At 44.2% G+C, this 21,181-nt stretch overlaps 1 protein-coding gene across 9 annotated transcripts in view; it reads left to right on the top strand.

Annotated features, from left to right (window-relative positions):
• The window catches only part of MRE11 (MRE11 homolog, double strand break repair nuclease), a 63,332-nt gene that overhangs the window by 21,474 nt on the left and 20,677 nt on the right, over positions 1 to 21,181 (top strand). For all 9 annotated transcript variants that reach the window (XM_043504163.1, XM_038386391.2, XM_043504162.1 and 6 more), the window contains 2 exons: positions 10,628 to 10,801; positions 17,037 to 17,099. In XM_043504163.1, coding sequence (XP_043360098.1) covers positions 10,628 to 10,801; positions 17,037 to 17,099 — 237 coding nt within the window. The remainder of the gene's footprint in view (positions 1 to 10,627; positions 10,802 to 17,036; positions 17,100 to 21,181) is intronic.

The following is a 21,181-nucleotide window of genomic DNA, read 5'->3' as shown; positions in this document are numbered from 1 at the left end:
AGATCTCGCTCTCTACATGCTCGTGTACAGGCTTAGTGTCTCTAAGATATAAGCTTTCTAATCCATCCACACAGCTAAAATTCTTGTCCAGGCTTTTATCATCAATATCTTTCTCTTTGGTCTTGACAAATGCAGTCTTGTCTTACTCAGTCAAAATGATGCTACTGAGATCATTTTCCAAGTCTGTTGCTTTTACCATGTTGCCCCTCTGTTTGCATCCCTCCACTGGCTCCCCATCCTTCTCTGTTGCATCAAGCATAAGCTGCTTGTCTTAATTTTCAAGGCTCTTCATGGTCTATTCCCATCATACCTATCATCTCTTATTGGGTATTGAGATGTTAACTCTCTCACTTCAGATCAGCCCGTGGCACCAGCCTCTATCTCCCACTTCGTGCTTTCTCTCCTGCTGCCTCTCACGCTTGGGAGGAGCTCCCAGTAAACATCTACAAAACTAACAACTTATCCTCCTTCAAAAACCTCCTCAAAATTCTCCTTTGCCAGGATGCCAACAAAAAACTTGACAACAGTTAGTCACTGTGCTGAGCCTATCATGCTGACAAGTATTGGCTCATTGTTTCCTTGTATTCTGTCTATATCGGTCTCTTGTTTTATACTTTAGATTGTAAGCTCTTTGGGGCAGAGACTGTCTTTTTTTGTTTGTTTGTTGGTTGGTAGGTTCGTAGGTCCCTAAGTGCTACAGTAATATATTCTTTTCTCTCTCTCTCGCCCTCCCGTCTCTTCCCCCACCTAAGCCACCTGAAATGAGTATAAATTGTAGGTCTGTCGTGTGGTTTAACAAAATTAATCATGTGATTAAACAATAATAGAATACACTTAAGTTAAATATTTTTGGATGTTGTTCTGCATTTTCAAATATACTGATTTCAATTACAACACACAATACAAAGTCTACAGTGCTCACTTTATATTTATTTTTGTTTACAAGTATTTGCACTGTAAAAAAACAAAAGAAATAATATTTTTCAATTCACCTAATACAAGTACTGTAGTGCAATCTCTTTATCATGAAAGTTGAACTTACAAATGTAGAATTGTGTAAATAAACAAACAAACCAGCAACAACAAAAAACCCCAAAATGCATTCAAAAATAAAACAATGTAAAGTTTTAGAGCCTGCAAATCCACTCAGTCCTACTTTTTGTTCAGCCAATCACTCAGACAAACAAGTTTGTTTACATTTGCAGGAGATAATGCTGCCCACTTCTTGTTTACAATGTCACCTGAAAGTGAGAACAGGCATTCTCATGGCACTGTTGTAGCCGGCGTCACAAGATATTTATGTGCCAGATGCGCTAAAGATTCATATGTCCCTTCATGCTTCAACCACCATTCCAGGAGACATGCGTCCATGCTGATGACTGGTTCTGCTCAATAACAATCCAAAAGAGTGCAGTCCAACGCTTGTTCATTTTCTTTATCTGAGTCAGATGCCACAAGTAGAAGGTTGATTTTCTTTTTTGTTGGTTCTGTAGTTTACACATCAGAGTCTTTTAAGACTTCTAAAAGTATGCTTCACACCTCCTCCCTCTCCGATTTTGGATGGCACTTAAGATTCTTAAACCTTGAGGTGAGTGCTATAGCTATCTTTAGAAATCTCACATTGGTACCTTCTTTGTGTTTTGTCAAATCTGCAGTGAAAGTGTTCTTAAAATGAACAACATGCTGGGAATCATCCTAGACTGCTATAACATGAAATATATGGCAGAATGTGAATAAAACAGAGCAGGGGACATACAATTTTCCCCCAAGGAGTTCAGTCACATATTTAATTAACTCATTTTTTTAACAAGCGTCATCATCACGGAAGCATGTCCTCTGGAATGGTGGCCGAAGGGGCATACGAATGTTTAGCATATCTGACATGTAAATACCTTGCAGTGCCGTTTACAAAAGTGCCATTCAAATGCCTATTCTCATTTTCTGGTGACATTGTAAATAAGAAGAGGGCAGAATTATCTCTTGTAAATGTAAACAAACTTGTTTGACTTAGTGATTGTCTGAGCAAGAAGTAGGACTGACTGGACTTGTAGGCTCTGAAGTTTTACATTGTTTTGGTTTTGAGTGCAGTTATGTAACAAAAAAAAAATCTACATTTGTAAGTTGCACCTTCATGACAAAGAGATTGCACTACCGTACTTGTATGAGGTTATTTGAAAAATATGATTTCTTTTGTTTATCATTTTTACAGTGCAAATATTTGTAATAAAAAATAATATACATTTTGATTTCAATTACAACACAGAATACAATATATATGAAAATGTAGAAAAACATCCAAAATATTTAATAAATTTCAATTGGTATTCTATTGTTTAACAGTGTGATTAAAACCGCGATTAATCGTGATTAATTTTTTTGAGTTAATCGCGTGAGTTAACTGTGATTAATCGACAGCCCTAATAATATCCACTTTGTATTCAACATTTTTTGATGTAACTAAATATTGGGAATGTACTCTAAATTAGGCACAATCAAGCTAATCACTTTACCAGATTTTGAAGAAAAATAACATGGTTAATAAAGCCGCTTTTATTCCCCTTTGCTCAAGTCCAAACTATAAGTTGCATTAGGTCAGAAACTCTTACTATGGGTATGTCTACACTACGAAATTAGGTCGAATTTATAGAAGTCGTTGTTTTAGAAATCATTTTTATATAGTCAATTGTGTGTCCTCACACAAAATGCTCTAAGTGCATTAACTTGGCGGAGTGCTTCCACAGTACCGAGGCTAGCGTTGACTTCTGGAGCGTAAAACTGTGGGTAGCTATCCCACAGTTCCCGCAGTCTCCACCGCCCATTGGAATTCTGGGTTGATATCCCAAAGCCTGATGGGGCAAAAACATTGTCGCAGGTGGTTCTGGGTACATGTCGTCAGGCCCTCCCTCCGTGAAAGTAACGGCAGACAATTGTTTCGCTTCTTTTTTCCTGAGTTACCTGTGCAGACGCCATAACACGGCAAGCATGGAGCCCACTCAGCTCACTGTCACCCTATGTCTCCTGGGTGCTGGCCGACGCGGTACTGCATTCCTACATCGCAGCAGCTCATTGCCTTGTGGCAGCAGATGGTGCAAAAGGCCTGATAACCGTCGTCATGTCCGAGGTGCTCCTGGCCGCCTCGGTAAGGTCGGTCAGGAGCACCTGGGCAGACATGGGCGCTGGGACTGAAATAGGAGTGACTCGACCAGGTCATTCTCTTTAGTCCTGCCGGCAGTCCTATTGTACCGTCTTCTGGCGAGCAGCCAGGAGATGAGGATGGCTAGTAGTCCTATTGCACCATCTGCTGCCAGCCAAAGATGTAAAAGATAGATGGAGTGGATCAAAACAAGAAAAGACCAGATTTGTTTTGTATTCATTTGCTCCCCCCTCCTTCCTTCCCTCTCTCTGTGATATCAACGACCGACAATCGTTTTGGTGAAGTCTGTCGGGGACACTTTGAAAAGTTTAATGGAGATTCAGTCCTTCCTGAAAAACGGGGGGGAGGGATAGCTCAGTGGGTTGAGCATTGGCCTGCTAAATCCAGGGTTTTGAGTTTAATCCTTGAGGGGGCCTTCTGTGTGACGGTTGTTTTTTTTTTTTTTTTTTCTCCTTGATGTAAAGTCACCCCCTTTGTTGATTTTAATTCCCTGTAAGCCATGTCGTCAGTCGCCCCTCCCTCCGTCAGAGCAATGGCAGACAATCGTTCCGCGCCTTTTTTCTGTGCAGATGCCATACCACGGCAAGCATGGAGCCCGCTCAGATCACTTTGGCAATTAGGAGTACATTAAACACCACACGCATTATCCAGTAGTATATGCAGCACCAGAACTTGGCAAAGCGAAACTGAGCGAGTAGGCGACGTCAGCGCGTGGCAATAGTCCTGTGGAAGCTTGCAACACCAGACAGCTACCGGTCAGTCGGGAATCAATTTGGAGTGGGCAAATCTACTGTTGGGGCTGCTGTGATACAAGCAGCCAACGCAATCAAAGATCTGCTGATATCAAGGGTAGTGACCTGGGAAATGTGCAGGTCATAGTGGATGGCTTTGCTGCAATGGGATTCCCTAACTGCGGTGGGGCCATAGACGGAACCCATATCCCTATCTTGGCACCGGAGCACCAAGTCAGCAAGTACATAAACCGCAAGGGGTATTTTTCAAAAGTGCTACAAGCACTGGTGGATCACAAGGGACGTTTCATCAACTTCAACGTGGGATGGCCGGGAAAGGTACATGACGCTCGCATCTTCAGGACCTCTGGTCTGTTTCAAAAGCAGCAGGAAGGGACTTTCTTCCCAGACCAGAAAATAACCGTTGGGGATGTTGAAATGCCCATAGTTATCCTTGAGGACCCAGCCTACCCCTTAATGCCATGGCTCATAAAGCCATACATAGGCAGCCTGGACAGTAGTCAGGAGCTGTTCAACTACAGGCTGAGCAAGTGCAGAATGTGCATTTGGACGTTTAAAAGTGCGTTGATGCAGTTTACTGACTCGCTTAGATCTCAGAGAAACCAATATTCCCATTGTTATTACTGCTCGCTGTGCACGCCACAATATCTGTGAGAGTAAGGGGGAGATAGAAGAGCACAGGAGGGCACGGTGCACCTCAGAGAAGCTTTGGAAACCGGTTTCGTGACTGGCCAGGCTATGGTGTGAAAGTTCTGTTTGTTTCTCCTTGATGGAAATGCCCCTCCCCTGCCCTTGGTTCACTCTACTTCCCTGTAAGCTAACCACCCTCCCCTCCCCTTCCCTCCCCTCCCCCCCTTCGATCACTTCTTTCAGAGGCAATAAAGTCATTGTTGCTTCACATTCATGCATTCTTTATTAATTCATCACACAAATTGGGGGATAACTGCAAAGGTGTTCCGGGATGGGTAGAGGAGGAGGGAAGCACTGGGTGGGGTGGTGGAGGAGGGAAGGACAATGCCACACAGCACTTTATAAAGTTTAAAACTTTAAAACTTATTGAATGCCAGCCTTCTGTTCCTTGGGCAATCCTCTAGGGTGGAGTGGCTGGGTGGCCGGAGGCCCCTCCACCACGTTCTTGGGTGTCTGGGTGAGGAGGCTATGGAACTTGGGGAGGAGGGTGGTTGGTTACACAGGGGCTGTAGTGACGGTCTGTGCTCCAGCTGCCTTTCCTGCAGCTCAACTATACGCTGGAGCATATTAGTTTGATCCTCCAGCAGCCTCAGCATTGAATCCTGCCTCCTCTCATCATGCTGCCGCCACCTTTCAGCTTCAGCCCTCTCTTCAGCCTGCCACCTCTCCTCCCGATCATTTTGTGTTTTCCTGCACTCTGACATTGTCTGGCTTCACGCATGCGTCTGTGCTCTGTCAGTGTGAGAGGACAGCATGAGCTCAGAGAACATTTCATCGCGAGTGCGTTTTTTTCGCCTTCTAATCTTTGCTAGCCTCTGGGAAGGAGAAGATCCTGTGATCCTTGAAACACATGCAGCTGGTGGAGAGGAAAAAAAGGGACAGTGGTATTTAAAAAGACACATTTTATAGAACAATGGGTACACTCTTTTTACAGTAAACCTTGCTGTTAACATTACATACATAGCACGTGCTTTTGTTACAAGGTCGCATTTTGCCTCCCCCGACCACGCGGCTCACCCCTCCCCGTGGCTAACAGTGAGGAACATTTCTGTTCAGCCATAGGCAAACAGCCCAGCAGGAACGGGCACCTCTGAATGTCCCCTTAAGAAAAACACCCTATTTCAACCAGGTGACCATGAATGATATCACTCGCCTCAGGATAACACAGAGAGATAAAAACGGATGTTGTTTGAATGCCAGCAAACATATGCTTTAATGCTTTGTTCTGCAATGATTCCCGACTATGTGCTACCGGCCTGGAGTGGTAAAGTGTTCTACCATGGTGGATGAATAAGGCTGCCCTCCCCAGAAACCTTTTGCAAAGGCTTTGGGAGTAGATTCAGGAGAGCTCTATGGAGATGTCCCTGGAGGATTTCCACTCCATCCCCAGACATGTTAACAGACTTTTCCAGTAGCTGTACTAGCCGTGAATGCCAGGGAAAATTAATCATTAAACACACTTGCTTTTAAACCAGGTATATTATTTAAAAAGGTACACTCAGCAGAGGTCCCTTCTCCACCTGGTGGGTCCGGGAGGCAGCCTTGGGTGGGTTCGGGGGGTACTGGCTCCAGGTCCAGGGTGAGATACAGTTCCTGGCTGACGGGAAAACCGGTTTCTCCGCTTGCTTTCTGTGAGCTATCTACAACCTCATCATCATCATCTTCCTCGTTCCCCAAACCTGCTTCCTTGTTGCCTCCCTATCCATTGAAGGAGTCAAAGCACACAGTTGGGGTAGTGGTGGCTGACCCCCCCTAAAATGGCATGCAGCTCATCATAGAAGTAGCATGTTTGGGGCTCTGACCTTGAGCGGCCATTTGCCTCTCTGGTTTTCTGGTAGGCTTGCCTCAGCTCCTTAAGTTTCACGCGGCACTGCTTTGGGTCCCTGTTATGGCCTCTGTCCTTCATGCCCTGGGAGATTTTGACAAATGTATTGGCATTTCGAAAACTGGAACGGAGTTCTGATAGCACGGATTCCTCTCCCCATACAGTGATCAGATCCCGTACCTCCCGTTAGGTCCATACTGGAGCTCTTTTGTAATTCTGGGACTCCATCATGGTCACCTCTGCTGATGAGCTCTGAACTCACCTGCAGCTAGCCACCCTGGCCAAACAGGAAATGAGATTCAAAAGTTCACGGGCCTTTTCCTGTCTACCTGGCCAGTGCATCTGAGTTGAGAGTGCTGTCCAGAGCGGTCACAATGGAGCACTCTGGGATAGCTCCCGAAGGTCAATACCATCTAATTGCATCCACAGTACCCCAAATTCAACCTGGCAAGGCCGATTTCAGTGCTAATCCCCTTGTCGGGGGTGGAGTAAAGAAATGATTTTAAGAGCCCTTTAAATTGGAAAAAAAGGGCTTCGTCATGTGGATGGGTGCAGGGTTAAATCAATATAATGCTGCTAAATTCAACCTCAACTCCTAGTGTAGACCAGGGCTAAGATGCTAATGCTTTACACTTTCTGTTTTCAGATGATGTTGATGTGTATAAAACTTAGGAAAATAGTTCCACTATTGTGAATATGAGTAAGAGTTGGCAGGATTAGGCCCATATGTCCTGATTCTATGAAATGCTGAGGAGTTTGCAGGATTTGGGTCTTTAGAGACTCCCAGTCGTGTTAATTCAAGTAGAACAGGGTACTCTTTCAAAATGTTATGAAATGAAAGGGAGAGAAAAAGGATTCAATATTCTGCGTTTATCACAGTGTTGGAAGTTTTTAATGTTGTGTTATAACAGCTTGCTATTGCATTAGTTTTCATTAATTACAGTAATAGCTTTTCCATTTTGTGATAGAATTCCTGTTAATACATTTATATACGAATTTACTGTCAAAAATACTTCCTTAAAAAAAAAAAAAAAAAAGACAGTTCTAAGTGTAATACTGATGCATTTGCTTCATGGGGACTAAAGCTAACAGTTAATTTTAATAGCTATATAGGATTTTTTTAAGTGTATTTAATGTAACTGTTTCTCAGTAGAAAAGGTTTCACTGCTTCTGAAATAACTCTTTTTATAAAATAGCACCTTAAGGGACAGCTGGAAGATTGGAAAATAAATTAAGTATATATCATCTTCCTGAGTAAGAGTGTTAGTGCTGCATTATCACAGACTAAAGAGAGCATGCTATTCAAATGTCAGTATCCTTGTTGGGAATAGGTATCTTGCTTTGAAGATCTGGCTACTCTGAAAAAAATATTGCAAAATAACATTAGCAATTTCTACATTTTGGTTTAATCAACAGCTGTAGCACTATCCTGACATGACATAATTAGTAGGAATTACTGTTGTTTACAGAAATTACAAACCTCCAGTGTTAGGAGCTATTGATCATTCAGAACACAATATTACCAGTCCTATAATTTTTACTGCTTTCTTGATATGAAATAATTTTAATATAAATATAATAGATTCCGCTTTATAGCAATCCTGAGAATAACAGCTTCTGGTTAATGGAAACATATTGCCAGGAACCAATCCATCCCATTAGTATTAATGTTAATAGGATTCGGATATTAACCACAGGTATGACACTTAGTAGCAACTTTTTTAGAGGAGAGGTCGATCCTATAATTAACTTTCAGACTCTGAACATGTGTAGCTAAATGCTTCTGCTGTGTGCCATGGCTTCCAAAGGCATGGACCTAACTCTCATCAATAAAGTTTGTGTTCTGGAGGCCCTACACAAGCACTGTGCTAAGCAAGTAAGAGTGGCTGAAAGGTTTGATGTCTCCAAAGTCCATTGATTCTTGCATTCAGAACAGCCATAACATTTTACAGGAGCACAGGGGGACAGCACATACCGAGGCTGCAAGTGTCAATGTAATGGAAAGGAGGCAGATGTTCGTGAATCCCTGGTTTCAGCATAAGCTTGGACAAGATGCTCGACTCTCAAGGCTGATTCTGAAACAGAAAGTGAGTCAACTGGCAGCAGAGAAGGAGTTGAACCCTTCAGAGGCTTAGTTTGTGGAAAGCCCAGCACTACATAGTTCAGTGTAAGGAGCATGATGGGAAAAGAGATGATTACCTTCTGGCAGCTACTGAATGGTAAACAGACACCTTGAGCAGTTTCAGACACATGGCCTCTTTAATGTTGACGAGTCTGTTCTCTTTTTACCAGGACATTCCTGACAGAGCCCTTGGCCTTCTGAAAGAAGGGTTTGCAGGAGAGGAAAAAAGCTGTAGATCATATCATATTGCTGTATTATACAAACATTGATGGGACAGAGAAACGGCCTCTAATGGTGATCAGAAAGAGCAAGCGCCCCCATGGTTTCTCTAAGGACAACTCAGAGCTGCCTGTGATCTACAGGAACTCAGCCAATGCATGGATGGATGACGAGTTTGCTCTTTGAAGAGTGACTTAAGAACTGGAACAGGGAGCTGAGGCTACAAGATCAACACACATGCCTCATGATTGACATTGTCCAACTCATTCAGCTAATGTAGAGCTATTGCACTTTGTGTTGAAATTCTTGCTCCAATGCAGCCTCGGTCATGCAGCCAATGGACTGTGCACATCATTGCTTCTCTGATGTTGATCCTAACCTACGAGTGGTGGATGTTGTCAACAAAACTGATGAATGCACTTCATCTTGCTAAAGAGTCCTGGGCTGCTGTTCTCCCATAGACTGTTCTAAAGTGCTTCTGAAAGGAAGTTTGCAATAACAACAGAAAATGATGGCTTGTGTATATCGATGTACTGGTCAATGTTTCTGTTCCTGAAAATTCAAACAGCAGAGGAGTTTGAGGCCATTGTTGAGTTTGACAGTTGTTTAGTGATGGACAGTTGTGAGCTTTCTGATGCTGAACTTCTGGAAGTTGTAGTGGTTGTAAAGTGTCAACAGGCCTATAAGGCACAAGAGAATAGTGAGTCATATGATGAATCTGAAGTGCCTTCCCTCACAGAGCAGCTAGATGCGGTGGATGTTTTTCACAGGCTATGCCAGAGTTGTGGCTTTGTGGTTATGAGGCTGCATGCAACATGGAGAAGGATTTACGGGTGGAGATAGCAAACTGTAGGATGGGACAACTTTTGTTCTTAAAACCTTTTTTGGTAAAAATCTTGTGCTACTTTCATTTGCGACACAGAGTACTCGCTGTAGGAACAGTACTGTTTAGTTTACAGAGACATTATAGTAAGTGTTTTATAAGTTTTCGTTTTTTAAAAAATGCTTTTCTTTGTAATTGTGACACTTAGCAAGTGGAGATTTCATAAGTTTTGTGTATGATGTTGGTACATTATACAGCGTTATCCTTTACTTAGTATCAATGTTTAGTTTTCTTTTTTTAGTACTGAAAGTTAATAAATAGTTTCACAATTACTTTTCTGTACAATGTATTACTGTTCCTTGCTTGTTTTTTTTCTATGTATTCCCCCTGAAAATAGTGCCTTCCGCATATTGGCAACTTCTGGATAATAGCAACTTTTTGCTGGGAGCCAAAAGGTTGCTGTGAAGTGAAATCTACTGTACCTATAATATACAAAATAAATCAGTTTCTTTCTGATTTCCCAGTACCTAGTCTAATGTTTCAGTGGTTAATTTTTTTTCTTTTCATGTTATACGGACACAAGAGTGCTGCTAAAATATTATTTTGGTAACAGACACTACTTGCTTCACATTTGAGCTACAAAAACAAATGTAAATTTAGTTTACTTCACTTTAGTCCTGAAAGAAATCCAGTAAGATTAGCATTATCACTTCCTCCATTTAAATGATTATTGTGAGATGTATTTTATTCTTTTCTTCCATCACTAATCATAATGCTTTTTAGCTTAATTGATCCTTAATTTGTTTTACATAACACATTAATCCTTCAATGCTAAAGGTTCTTGACTAGAAAGAATCTCCTGTTAGCTTTTCCTGATGTTATCCAATTCTTTGACTAACATCTTCAAATATTTTTGTGTATTTCTCTGTTCTGAAGAATAATATGACTGTAATACTCTGGGATATATATTGCTGTTTGAGGGAAGTTTTTTGTCTTAGTTTTTGTTTTAACCTTTCCCCCCCTCCCTCTCTATCGCTTACAGAAAGTACAGCTTTCACTCTTGACTGAAAGAGGCATGGGTGAAGCAGTGCAGGAATTTGTTGACAAAGAAGAGAAAGATGCTATAGAAGAGTTGGTGAAATTTCAATTAGAAAAAACTCAGCGGTTTCTTAAGGAACGTCACACTGATGCAGAGGAGGCAAAAATAGATGAGGAGGTTAGTACCGAATTACTCAGTCCTTCTGGTTAGGAGAAGCCTAGGTTGTAGCTCAAGATTGTGGTTTATTGACAGCTTTGTGAGTATTTTGAAGTTTGCACAATGCCTGCCTCTAGCCAGTCCCCTCAGTGGTTCACATTCATGAACACACAAAAATTAAATATATTTCCTAAAAGCTGCTTAATCTGTTTTTAAAATTGTATCTTTTAGTTTGATATGTTGCTTCCTACTTCATCTTAGTGGATCATAATAGGATCTTACGTGGACACAATCTGTCAGTTTTTCAGTATATGCGGCCTACAACTTAAGCTCTTCACAAACTCTGACTGAGATAACGTACATACTGGCAAGTATTGGTAGATACAAATGTTTAGCTTGCCTTTTAAGACTTGGTTCCAAATTGACCTCTGATGTTTATCAGTAATCTTTGGATTGCACTTGCTCATGCCGGTGGTGAATTTGGCCATTGGTTAAAACAGTAGCAGCTTAATGACTAGTTTGAATTTAAACTTTTTACTGTAAACAGAGCAGTGGGTCTAGATGTATATTCTGTGATGCAAATTTTCTCTTTCCATTTTTTCCTTTCTCCCTTTCACCTCCTACTTACCTTCACTTTTATTTTTCCACTTTATTCCTGAACTCTACCCATGCTTTCTCAGGGGTCTACTGTATTTCTTCATATCCCACTACCTCTCGTTGCTCTATTGCCCATTCTCTGTTACTTTTACACTTTGCACCTGTTGTGACCGTTGAGCTTACAGACTTACTTCTTACAGCTGAGTTCACAATTCAAGTATTTAAAAGTTCATAAGATGTTACAATAGCATATAATAATAAATGTTGATAGGAAAAGGTAGGAAAGGAAGACCGAATAATTAAATTAGCTTTAACAAAAAGGCTAAGTTGATATAATTTAGGGTATGTCTACACTATGAAATTAGGTCGAATTTATAGAAGTCGATTTTGTAGAAAGCGTTTTTATACAGTCGAGTGTGTGTGTCCCCACACAAATGCTCTAAGTGCATGTAGTCGGCGGACTGTGTCCACAGTACCGAGGCAGTCGACTTCCGGAGCTTTGCACTGTGGGTAGCTATCCCACAGTTCCCACAGTCTCCACCACCCATTTGAATTCTGGGTAGAAATCCCAGTGCCTGATGGGGCTAAAACATTGTCACGGGTGGTTCTGGGTACATATTGTCAGGCCCCCGTTCCCTCCCTCCCTCCGTAAAAGCAAGGGCAGGCAATCGTTTTGCACCTTTTTTCTTGAGTTACCTGTGCAGACGCCATACCACAGCAAGCATGGAGCCCGCTCAGATCACTTTGGCAATTAGGAGCACATTAAACACCACACACATTATCCAGCAGTATATGCAGCACCAGAACCTGGCAAAACGAAACTGGGGGAATAGGCGACGTCAGCGCAGTGACGAGAGTGATGAGGACAGGGACGCAGACTTCTCTCAAAGCACAGGCCCTGCCAATGTGGGCATCATGGTGCTAATGGGGCAGGTTCATGCGGTGGAACACTGATTGTGGGCTCGGGAAACAAGCACAGACTGGTGGGACCGCATAGTGTTGCAGGTCTGGGACGATTCCCAGTGGCTGCGAAACTTTTGCATGCGTAAGGGCACTTTCATGGAACTTTGTGACTTGCTTTCCCCTTCCCTGAGATGCAAGAATACCAAGATAAGAGCAGCCCTCACAGTTGAGAAGCAAGTGGCAATAGCCCTGTGGAAGCTTGCAACACCAGACAGCTACCGGTTAGTCGGGAATCAATTTGGAGTGGGCAAATTTACTGTGGGGGCTGCTGTGATGCAAGTAGCCAACGCAATCAAAGATCTGCTGATATCAAGGGTAGTGACCCTGGGAAATGTGCGGGTCATAGTGGATGGCTTTGCTGCAGTGGGATTCCCTAACTACGGTGGGGCCATAGACGGAACCCATATCCCCATCTTGGCACCGGAGCACCAAGCCAGCGAGTAAATAAACCGCAAGGGGTACTTTTCAATAGTGCTACAAGCACTGGTGGATCACAAGGGTCGTTTCACCAACATCAACGTGGGATGGCCGGGAAAGGTACATGACACTCGCATCTTCAGGACCTCTGGCCTGTTTCAAAAGCTGCAGGAAGGGACTTTCTTCCCAGACCAGAAAATAACTGTTGGGGATGTTGAAATGCCTATAGTTATCCTTGGGGACCCAGCCTACCCCTTAATGCCATGGCTCATGAAACCATACATAGGCAGCCTGGAGAGTAGTCAGGAGCTGTTCAACTACAGGCTGAGCAAGTGCAGAATGGTGGTAGAATGTGCATTTGGACATTTAAAAGCGCACTGGCGCAGTTTACTGACTCGGTTAGACCTCAGCGAAACCAATATCCCCACTGTTATTACTGCTTGCTGTGCGCTACACAATATCTGTGAGAGTAAGGGGGAGTCATTTATGGCGGGGTGGGAGGTTGAGGCAAATTGCCTGGCTGCTGGTTACGCACAGCCAGACACCAGGGTGGTTAGAAGAGCACAGGAGGGTGCGGTGCGCATCAGAGAAGCTTTGAAAACCAGTTTCATGACTGGCCAGGCTACGGTGTGAAAGTTCTGTTTGTTTCTCCTTGATGAAACCCCCCGTCCTTTGGTTTACTCTACTTCCCTGTAAGCTAACCACCCTCCCCACCACTCTTCGATCACCGATGGCAGAGGCAATAAAGTCATTGTTGCTTCACATTCATGCAGTCTTTATTAATTCATCACACAAATAGGGGGATAATTACCAAGGTAGCCCAGGAGGGGAGGTGGAGGAGGGAAGGACAATGCCACACAGCACTTTATAAAGTTTAAAACTTTAAAACTTATTGAATGCCAGCCTTCTGTTCCTTGGGCAATCCTCTAGGGTGGAGTGGCTGGGTGGCCGGAGGCCCCTCCACCACGTTCTTGGGTGTCTGGGTGAGGAGGCTATGGAACTTGGGGAGGAGGGTGGTTGATTACACAGGGGCTGTAGCGGCGGTCTGTGTTCCAGCTGCCTTTCCTGCAGCTCAACTATACGCTGGAGCATATTAGTTTGATCCTCCAGCAGCCTCTGCATTGAAGCCTGCCTCCTCTCATCACGCTGCCACCACCTTTCAGCTTCAACCCTCTCTTCAGCCTGCCACCTCTCCTCCCGATCATTTTGTGTTTTCCTGCACTCTGACATTGTCTGGCTTCACGCATTCGTCTGTGCTCTGTCAGTGTGAGAGGACAGCATGAGCTCAGAGAACATTTCATCGCGAGTGCATTTTTTATCGCCTTCTAATCTTTGCTAGCCTCTGGGAAGGAGAAGATCCTGTGATCCTTGAAACACATGCAGCTGGTGGAGGGAAAAAAAAAAGGGACAGTGGTATTTAAAAAGACACACTTTATGGAACAATGGGTACACTCTCACAGTAAACCTTGCTGTTAACATTACATACATAGCACATGTGTTTTCGTTACAAGGTCGCATTTTGCCTACCCCCACCACGTGGCTAACAGCGGGGAACATTTCTGTTCAGCCATAGGCAAACAGCCCAGCAGGAACGGGCACCTCTGAATGTCCCCTTAAGAAAAGCACCCTGTTTCAACCAGGTGACCATGAATGATATCACTCTCCTGAGGATAATACGGAGAGATAAAGAACGGATGTTGTTTGAACGCCAGCAAACAGATACTGCAATGCTTTGTTCTACAATGATTCCCGAGTACGTGCTACTGACCTGGAGTGATAAAGTGTCCTACCATGGTGGATGGAATAAGGCTGCCCTCCCCAGAAACCTTTGGCAAAGGCTTTGGGAGTATATCCAGGAGAGCCACGAATGCCAGGGCAAATTAATCATTAAACATGCTGGCTTTTAAACCTTTTATAGTATTTTAAAAGGTACACTCACCAGAGGTCCCTTCTCCGCCTGGTGGGTCTGGGAGGCAGCCTTGGGTGGGTTCGGGGGGTAGTGGCTCCAGGTCCAGGGTGAGAAACAGTTCCTGGCTGTTGGGAAAACCGGTTTCTCCGCTTGTTTGCTGTGAGCTATCTACAACCTCCTCATCATAGTCTTCCTCGTCCCCAAAACCTGCTTTCGTGTTGCCTCCATCTCCATTGAAGGAGTCAAAGCACACGGCTGGGGTAGTTGTGGCTGAACCCCCTAAAATGGCATGCAGCTCATCATAGAAGCGGCATGTTTGGGGCTCTGACCTGGAGCGGCCGTTCGCCTCTCTGGTTTTCTGGTAGGCTTGCCTCAGCTCCTTAAGTTTCACGCGGCTCTGCTTCGGGTCCCTGTTATGGCCTCTGTCCTTCATGCCCTGGGAGATTTTGACAAATGTATTGGCATTTCGAAAACTGGAACATAGTTCTGATAGCACGGATTCCTCTCCCCATACAACGATCAGATCCCGTACCTCCCGTTAGGTCCATACTGGAGCTCTTTTGCGATTCTGGGACTCCATCATGGTCACCTCGGGTGATGAGCTCTGCATGGTCACCTGCAGCTTGCCACCCTGGCCAAACAGGAAATTGAAATTCCAAAGTTCACGGGCCTTTTCCTATCTATCTGGTCAGTGCATCTGAGTTGAGAGTGATGTCCAGAGCAGTCACAATGGAGCACTCTGGGATAGATCCCGGAGGCCAATACCATCTAATTGCATCCACAGTACCCCAAATTCGACCCAGCGCTAATCCCCTTGTCAGGGGTGGAGTAAGGAAATAGATTTTAAGAGTCCTTTAAGTCAAAAAAAAAAGGCTTCGTCATGTTTACGGGTGCAGGGTTACATCGATTTAACGCTGCTAAATTCGACCTCAACGCCTAGTGTAGGCCAGGGCTTAAAGACTGTGTTAAAATTATGCTTGCTAACAGGAGATGTGGAGCCAAAAGTTAATGAGCCAAAATTGGTATACCACATATTAGCCCTATTTAGTAGATTTAAAATAACAAGGGGATGGGCAATTCTACCCTTTTTGGATCCTTAAATGAAAGCGATTTTGTGGGGAATAAAAAAAAAACAAGAGGGAAAAACAAATAGAAGCTATGCAACTGAGTTTCACAATCATGGCTGCTACCCTTTGTGTTTTCTGGGACCCCAGGCCTTCATTATCATGGTCCTGAAAGGTGTCCTGACCAAAACAGGACAAAGAAAGAGGAACTCAGATGACATCACCACCTCTACCAGCTCCAGCTGAAAGCCAAACACTATGTGGGATAACATTTATTACCATCTTTAACATTCTAAAAGACTGTGAAATAATGGGGCTTTTTTCCTTCTAAAAACAGTCTACAGCTAAAGGGAAATAGAACAAGAGATGCTGTTAAAATGGAAGCCTTATTTAATATTTTACATTTCAGTTGCTTTAACTGTTTTCCCTTCTTTTTTGTGTCTTTAATAAAAAGGTAAAAGGAATTTTAATAGTGTATTTGTCATGGTGCTAAACAAGCTGAGGTCTCTGTATCTTAAGCCCCAGACCTTGTTTAACATTGTTTAATGTTAGATAGTGACTATATTATGTTAATGCCTTTTCCCTGTGTATTCCATCTAAAGTATGCATCTCCTTTTCCTTTCTACCCCATATCAAGCACGTTTTCAGCCTGTGCTGGGCTTTATTGCACTGGCTCACATCCCTTGAAATGTGAGATTCATGGGCTGCAGCGTTGGCCTCCCTTCCTCCTATGGCCTATGAGCATGTTGTTGGGCATCCTTTGTTCTCATGCTAGATCGAATGTGAGAAGAGCACCAGCCCCATGATTTTTTCTTCAGATGCCCGTTGCTGGCATGCTCTAATATCTAATGGTGCCAATAAGTAGTAGTGGGGCTGCAGACCTACGTCGAGCCTTCAGTCTCTGGTGGTGATTTCTTTTTACTAGGAGTGGACTAGATTAAACTATTCTACATTACTTAATGATTTTTTTACTTTGCTTCTCAAAAAGTGTCTCTATATCTCTTGTGTATTCTGGACTCATCCTATTACAAACATCTCTCAAATGTATTGTTTGTACCGGTAATATAATTGTTGCTCTTTACAGTCAGCAAAGCCTTCCTGGCAAAGCGTTGAATAGTGATAATGCCATTCTATTTCTGTTCAAAACAATCCAGTAAAAGAACAGACATTCAGTTGATTTCTCTAAAAATCTAAGTTCACCACTAAACTATTAAAACAGGAACACTTTTCTTGGAATTTTGTGTCTTCAAGATTGTACAGTCCAGACTATTAATTTGGTCTTATATTTTATATTACTGTGATCTAGGTGCGAAAATTTAGGAAGACCAGAAAAGAGAATATTGAAGAGGAAGAGGAAGAAGTTCGTGAGGTAATTCCCCTAAAACAGAAATGTAGGGTGTAGAATAGGTGTCTTTATTGATGTTGCATGAGTGGAGCACTGTCGTCTTCTATTATATAATAGAATAATATTATAGATAGTATAATATATATATATATATATATATTATATATACTATATATATATATATATAAATAGATAGTATAATAGAATAAATAATACATTCTGTATCACCCAGGCCTAATTGTTCAAGAAGGATGAGAGAATTCTATGGCAAGTTTTATTGATTTCTGTGGAAGACAGAGATCCCAAAGGTCTTGTGTTGGATGCAGAATTGCAAATCACCTGAAAATATCATTGTGTATGATATGCCCTCAAAGTCATAGAATCATAGAATCATAGAATATCAGGGTTGGAAGGGACCCCAGAAGGTCATCTAGTCCAACCCCCTGCTCAAAGCAGGACCAAGTCCCAGTTAAATCATCCTAGCCAGGGCTTTGTCAAGCCTGACCTTAAAAACCTCTAAGGAAGGAGATTCTACCACCTCCCTAGGTAACGCATTCCAGTGTTTCATCACCCTCTTAGTGAAAAAGTTTTTCCTAATATCCAATCTAAACCTCCCCCATTGCAACTTGAGACCATTACTCCTCGTTCTGTCATCTGCTACCATTGAGAACAGTCTAGAGCCATCCTCTTTGAAACCCCCTTTCAGGTAGTTGAAAGCAGCTATCAAATCCCCCCTCATTCTTCTCTTCTGCAGACTAAACAATCCCAGCTCCCTCAGCCTCTCCTCATAAGTCATGTGCTCTAGACCCCTAATCATTTTTGTTGCCCTTCGCTGTACTCTTTCCAATTTATCCACATCCTTCTTGTAGTGTGGGGCCCAAAACTGGACACAGTACTCCAGATGAGGCCTCACCAGTGTCGAATAGAGGGGAACGATCACGTCCCTCGATCTGCTCGCTATGCCCCTACTTATACATCCCAAAATGCCATTGGCCTTCTTGGCAACAAGGGCACACTGCTGACTCATATCCAGCTTCTCGTCCACTGTCACCCCTAGGTCCTTTTCCGCAGAACTGCTGCCGAGCCATTCGGTCCCTAGTCTGTAGCGGTGCATTGGATTCTTCCATCCTAAGTGCAGGACCCTGCACTTATCCTTATTGAACCTCATTAGATTTCTTTTGGCCCAATCCTCCAATTTGTCTAGGTCCTTCTGTATCCTATCCCTCCCCTCCAGCGTATCTACCACTCCTCCCAGTTTAGTATCATCCGCAAATTTGCTGAGAGTGCAATCCACACCATCCTCCAGATCATTTATGAAGATATTGAACAAAACGGGCCCCAGGACCGACCCCTGGGGCACTCCACTTGACACCGGCTGCCAACTAGACATGGAGCCATTGATCACTACCCGTTGAGCCCGACAATCTAGCCAGCTTTCTACCCACCTTATAGTGCATTCATCCGGCCCATACTTCCTTAACTTGCTGACAAGAATGCTGTGGGAGACCGTGTCAAAAGCTTTGCTAAAGTCAAGAAACAATACATCCACTGCTTTCCCCTTCATCCACAGAACCAGTAATCTCATCATAAAAGGCGATTAGATTAGTCAGGCATGACCTTCCCTTGGTGAATCCATGCTGACTGTTCCTGATCACTTTCCTCTCCTCTAAGTGCTTCAGGATTGATTCTTTGAGGACCTGCTCCATGATTTTTCCAGGGACTGAGGTGAGGCTGACTGGCCTGTAATTCCCAGGATCCTCCTTCTTCCCTTTTTTAAAGATGGGCACTACATTAGCCTTTTTCCAGTCATCCGGGACTTCCCCGTTCGCCACGAGTTTTCAAAGATAATGGCCAAGGGCTCTGCAATCACAGCCGCCAATTCCTTCAGCACTCTCGGATGCAATTCGTCCGGCCCCATGGACTTGTGCACGTCCAGCTTTTCTAAATAGTCCCTAACCACCTCTATCTCTACAGAGGGCTGGCCATCTCTTCCCCATTTTGTGATGCCCAGCACAGCAGTCTGGGAGCTGACCTTGTTAGTGAAAACAGAGGCAAAAAAAGCATTGAGTACATTAGCTTTTTCCACATCCTCTGTCACTAGCTTGCCTCCCTCATTCAGTAAGGGGCCCACACTTTCCTTGGCTTTCTTCTTGTTGCCAACATACCTGAAGAAACCCTTCTTGTTACTCTTGACATCTCTTGCTAGCTGCAGCTCCAGGTGCGATTTGGCCCTCCTGATATCTTTCCTACATGCCCGAGCAATATTTTTATACTCTTCCCTGGTCATATGTCCAACCTTCCACTTCTTGTAAGCTTCTTTTTATGTTTAAGATCCGCTAGGATTCACCATTAAGCCAAGCTGGTCGCCTGCCATATTTACTATTCTTTCGACTCATCGGGATGGTTTGTCCCTGTAACCTCAACAGGGATTCCTTGAAATACAGGCAGCTCTCCTGGACTCCCTTCCCTTTCATGTTAGTCCCCCAGGGGATCCTGGCCATCTGTTCCCTGAGGGAGTCAAAGTCTGCTTTCCTGAAGTCCAGGGTCCGTATCCTGCTGCTTACCTTTCTTCCCTGCGTCAGGATCCTGAACTCAACCAACTCATGGTCACTGCCTCCCAGATTCCCATCCACTTTTGCTTCCCCCACTAATTCTACCCGGTTTGTGAGCAGCAGGTCAAGAAAAGCGCTCCCCCTAGTTGGCTCCCCTAGCACTTGCACCAGGAAATTGTCCCCTACGCTTTCCAAAAACTTCCTGGATTGTCTATGCACCGCTGTATTGCTCTCCCAGCAGATATCAGGAAAATTAAAGTCACCCATGAGAATCAGGGCATGGGATCTAGTAGCTTCCGTGAGTTGCCGGAAGAAAGCCTCATCCACCTCATCCCCCTGGTCCGGTGGTCTATAGCAGACTCCCACCATGACATCACTCTTGTTGCACACACTTCTAAACTTAATCCAGAGACACTCAGGTTTTTCCACAGTTTCGTACCGGAGCTCTGAGCAGTCATACTGCTCCCTTACATACAGTGCTACTCCCCCACCTTTCTGCCCTGCCTGTCCTTCCTGAACAGTTTATAACCATCCATGACTGTACTCCAGTCATGTAAGTTATCCCACCAGTCTCTGTTATTCCAATCACGTCATAATTCCTTGACATCACCAGGACCTCCAGTTCCCCTGCTTGTTTCCAAGGCTTTGTGCATTTGTATATAAGCACTTGAGATAACCTGTTGATCGCCCCTCATTCCCAGTATGAGGCAGGAGCCCTCCCCTCACAGACATTCCTGCCTGTGCTTCCTCCCGGTATCCCGCTTTCCACTTACCTCAGGGCTTTGGTCTCCTTCCCCCGGTGAACCTAGTTTAAAGCCCTCCTCACTAGGTTAGCCAGCCTGCTGGCAAAGATGTTCTTCCCTCTCTTCGTAGATGGAGCCCGTCTCTGCCCAGCACTCCTCCTTCATGGAACACCATCCCATGGTCAAAGAATCCAAAGCCTTCTCTCCGACACCACCTGCGTAGCCATTCGTTGACCTCCACGATTCGACGGTCCCTACCCAGGCCTTTTCCTTCCACGGGGAGGATGGACGAGAACACCACTTGCGCCTCCAACTCCTTTATCCTTCTTCCCAGAGCCACGTAGTCCGCAGTGATCCGCTCAAGGTCATTCTTGGCAGTATCATTGGTGCCCACGTGGAGAAGCAGGAAGGGGTAGCGATCCGAGGGCTTGATGAATCTCGGCAGTCTCTCCGTCACATCACGAATCTTAGCCCCTGGCAAGCAGCAGACTTCTCGGTTTTCCCGGTCAGGGCGGCAGATAGATGACTCAGTCCCCCGGAGGAGAGAGTCCCCGACCACCACCACCTGCCTTCTCCTCTTGGGAGTGGTGGTCGTGGAACCCCCAACCTCAGGACATCGCATCTCATGCCTCCCAACCAGCGGAGTCTCCTTCTGCTTTCTCCCCCCAGACATATCATCTGGTCCACTCTCCGCAATGGTACCTGTGGAGAGAACATGAAAGCGGTTAGTTACCTGTGTCTGTGTTACTGGAACCCGGACATTCCGCTTACCTCTTCTGGAGGTCACATGTTGCCAAGCTTCTTCACTGGC

This window comes from Dermochelys coriacea, chromosome 1, assembly GCF_009764565.3.
Source record: "Dermochelys coriacea isolate rDerCor1 chromosome 1, rDerCor1.pri.v4, whole genome shotgun sequence".
NCBI lineage: Eukaryota > Metazoa > Chordata > Testudines > Dermochelyidae > Dermochelys > Dermochelys coriacea.
Note: the sequence above shows the minus strand (reverse complement) of the source record. Positions and strands in the feature narration are given on the sequence as shown.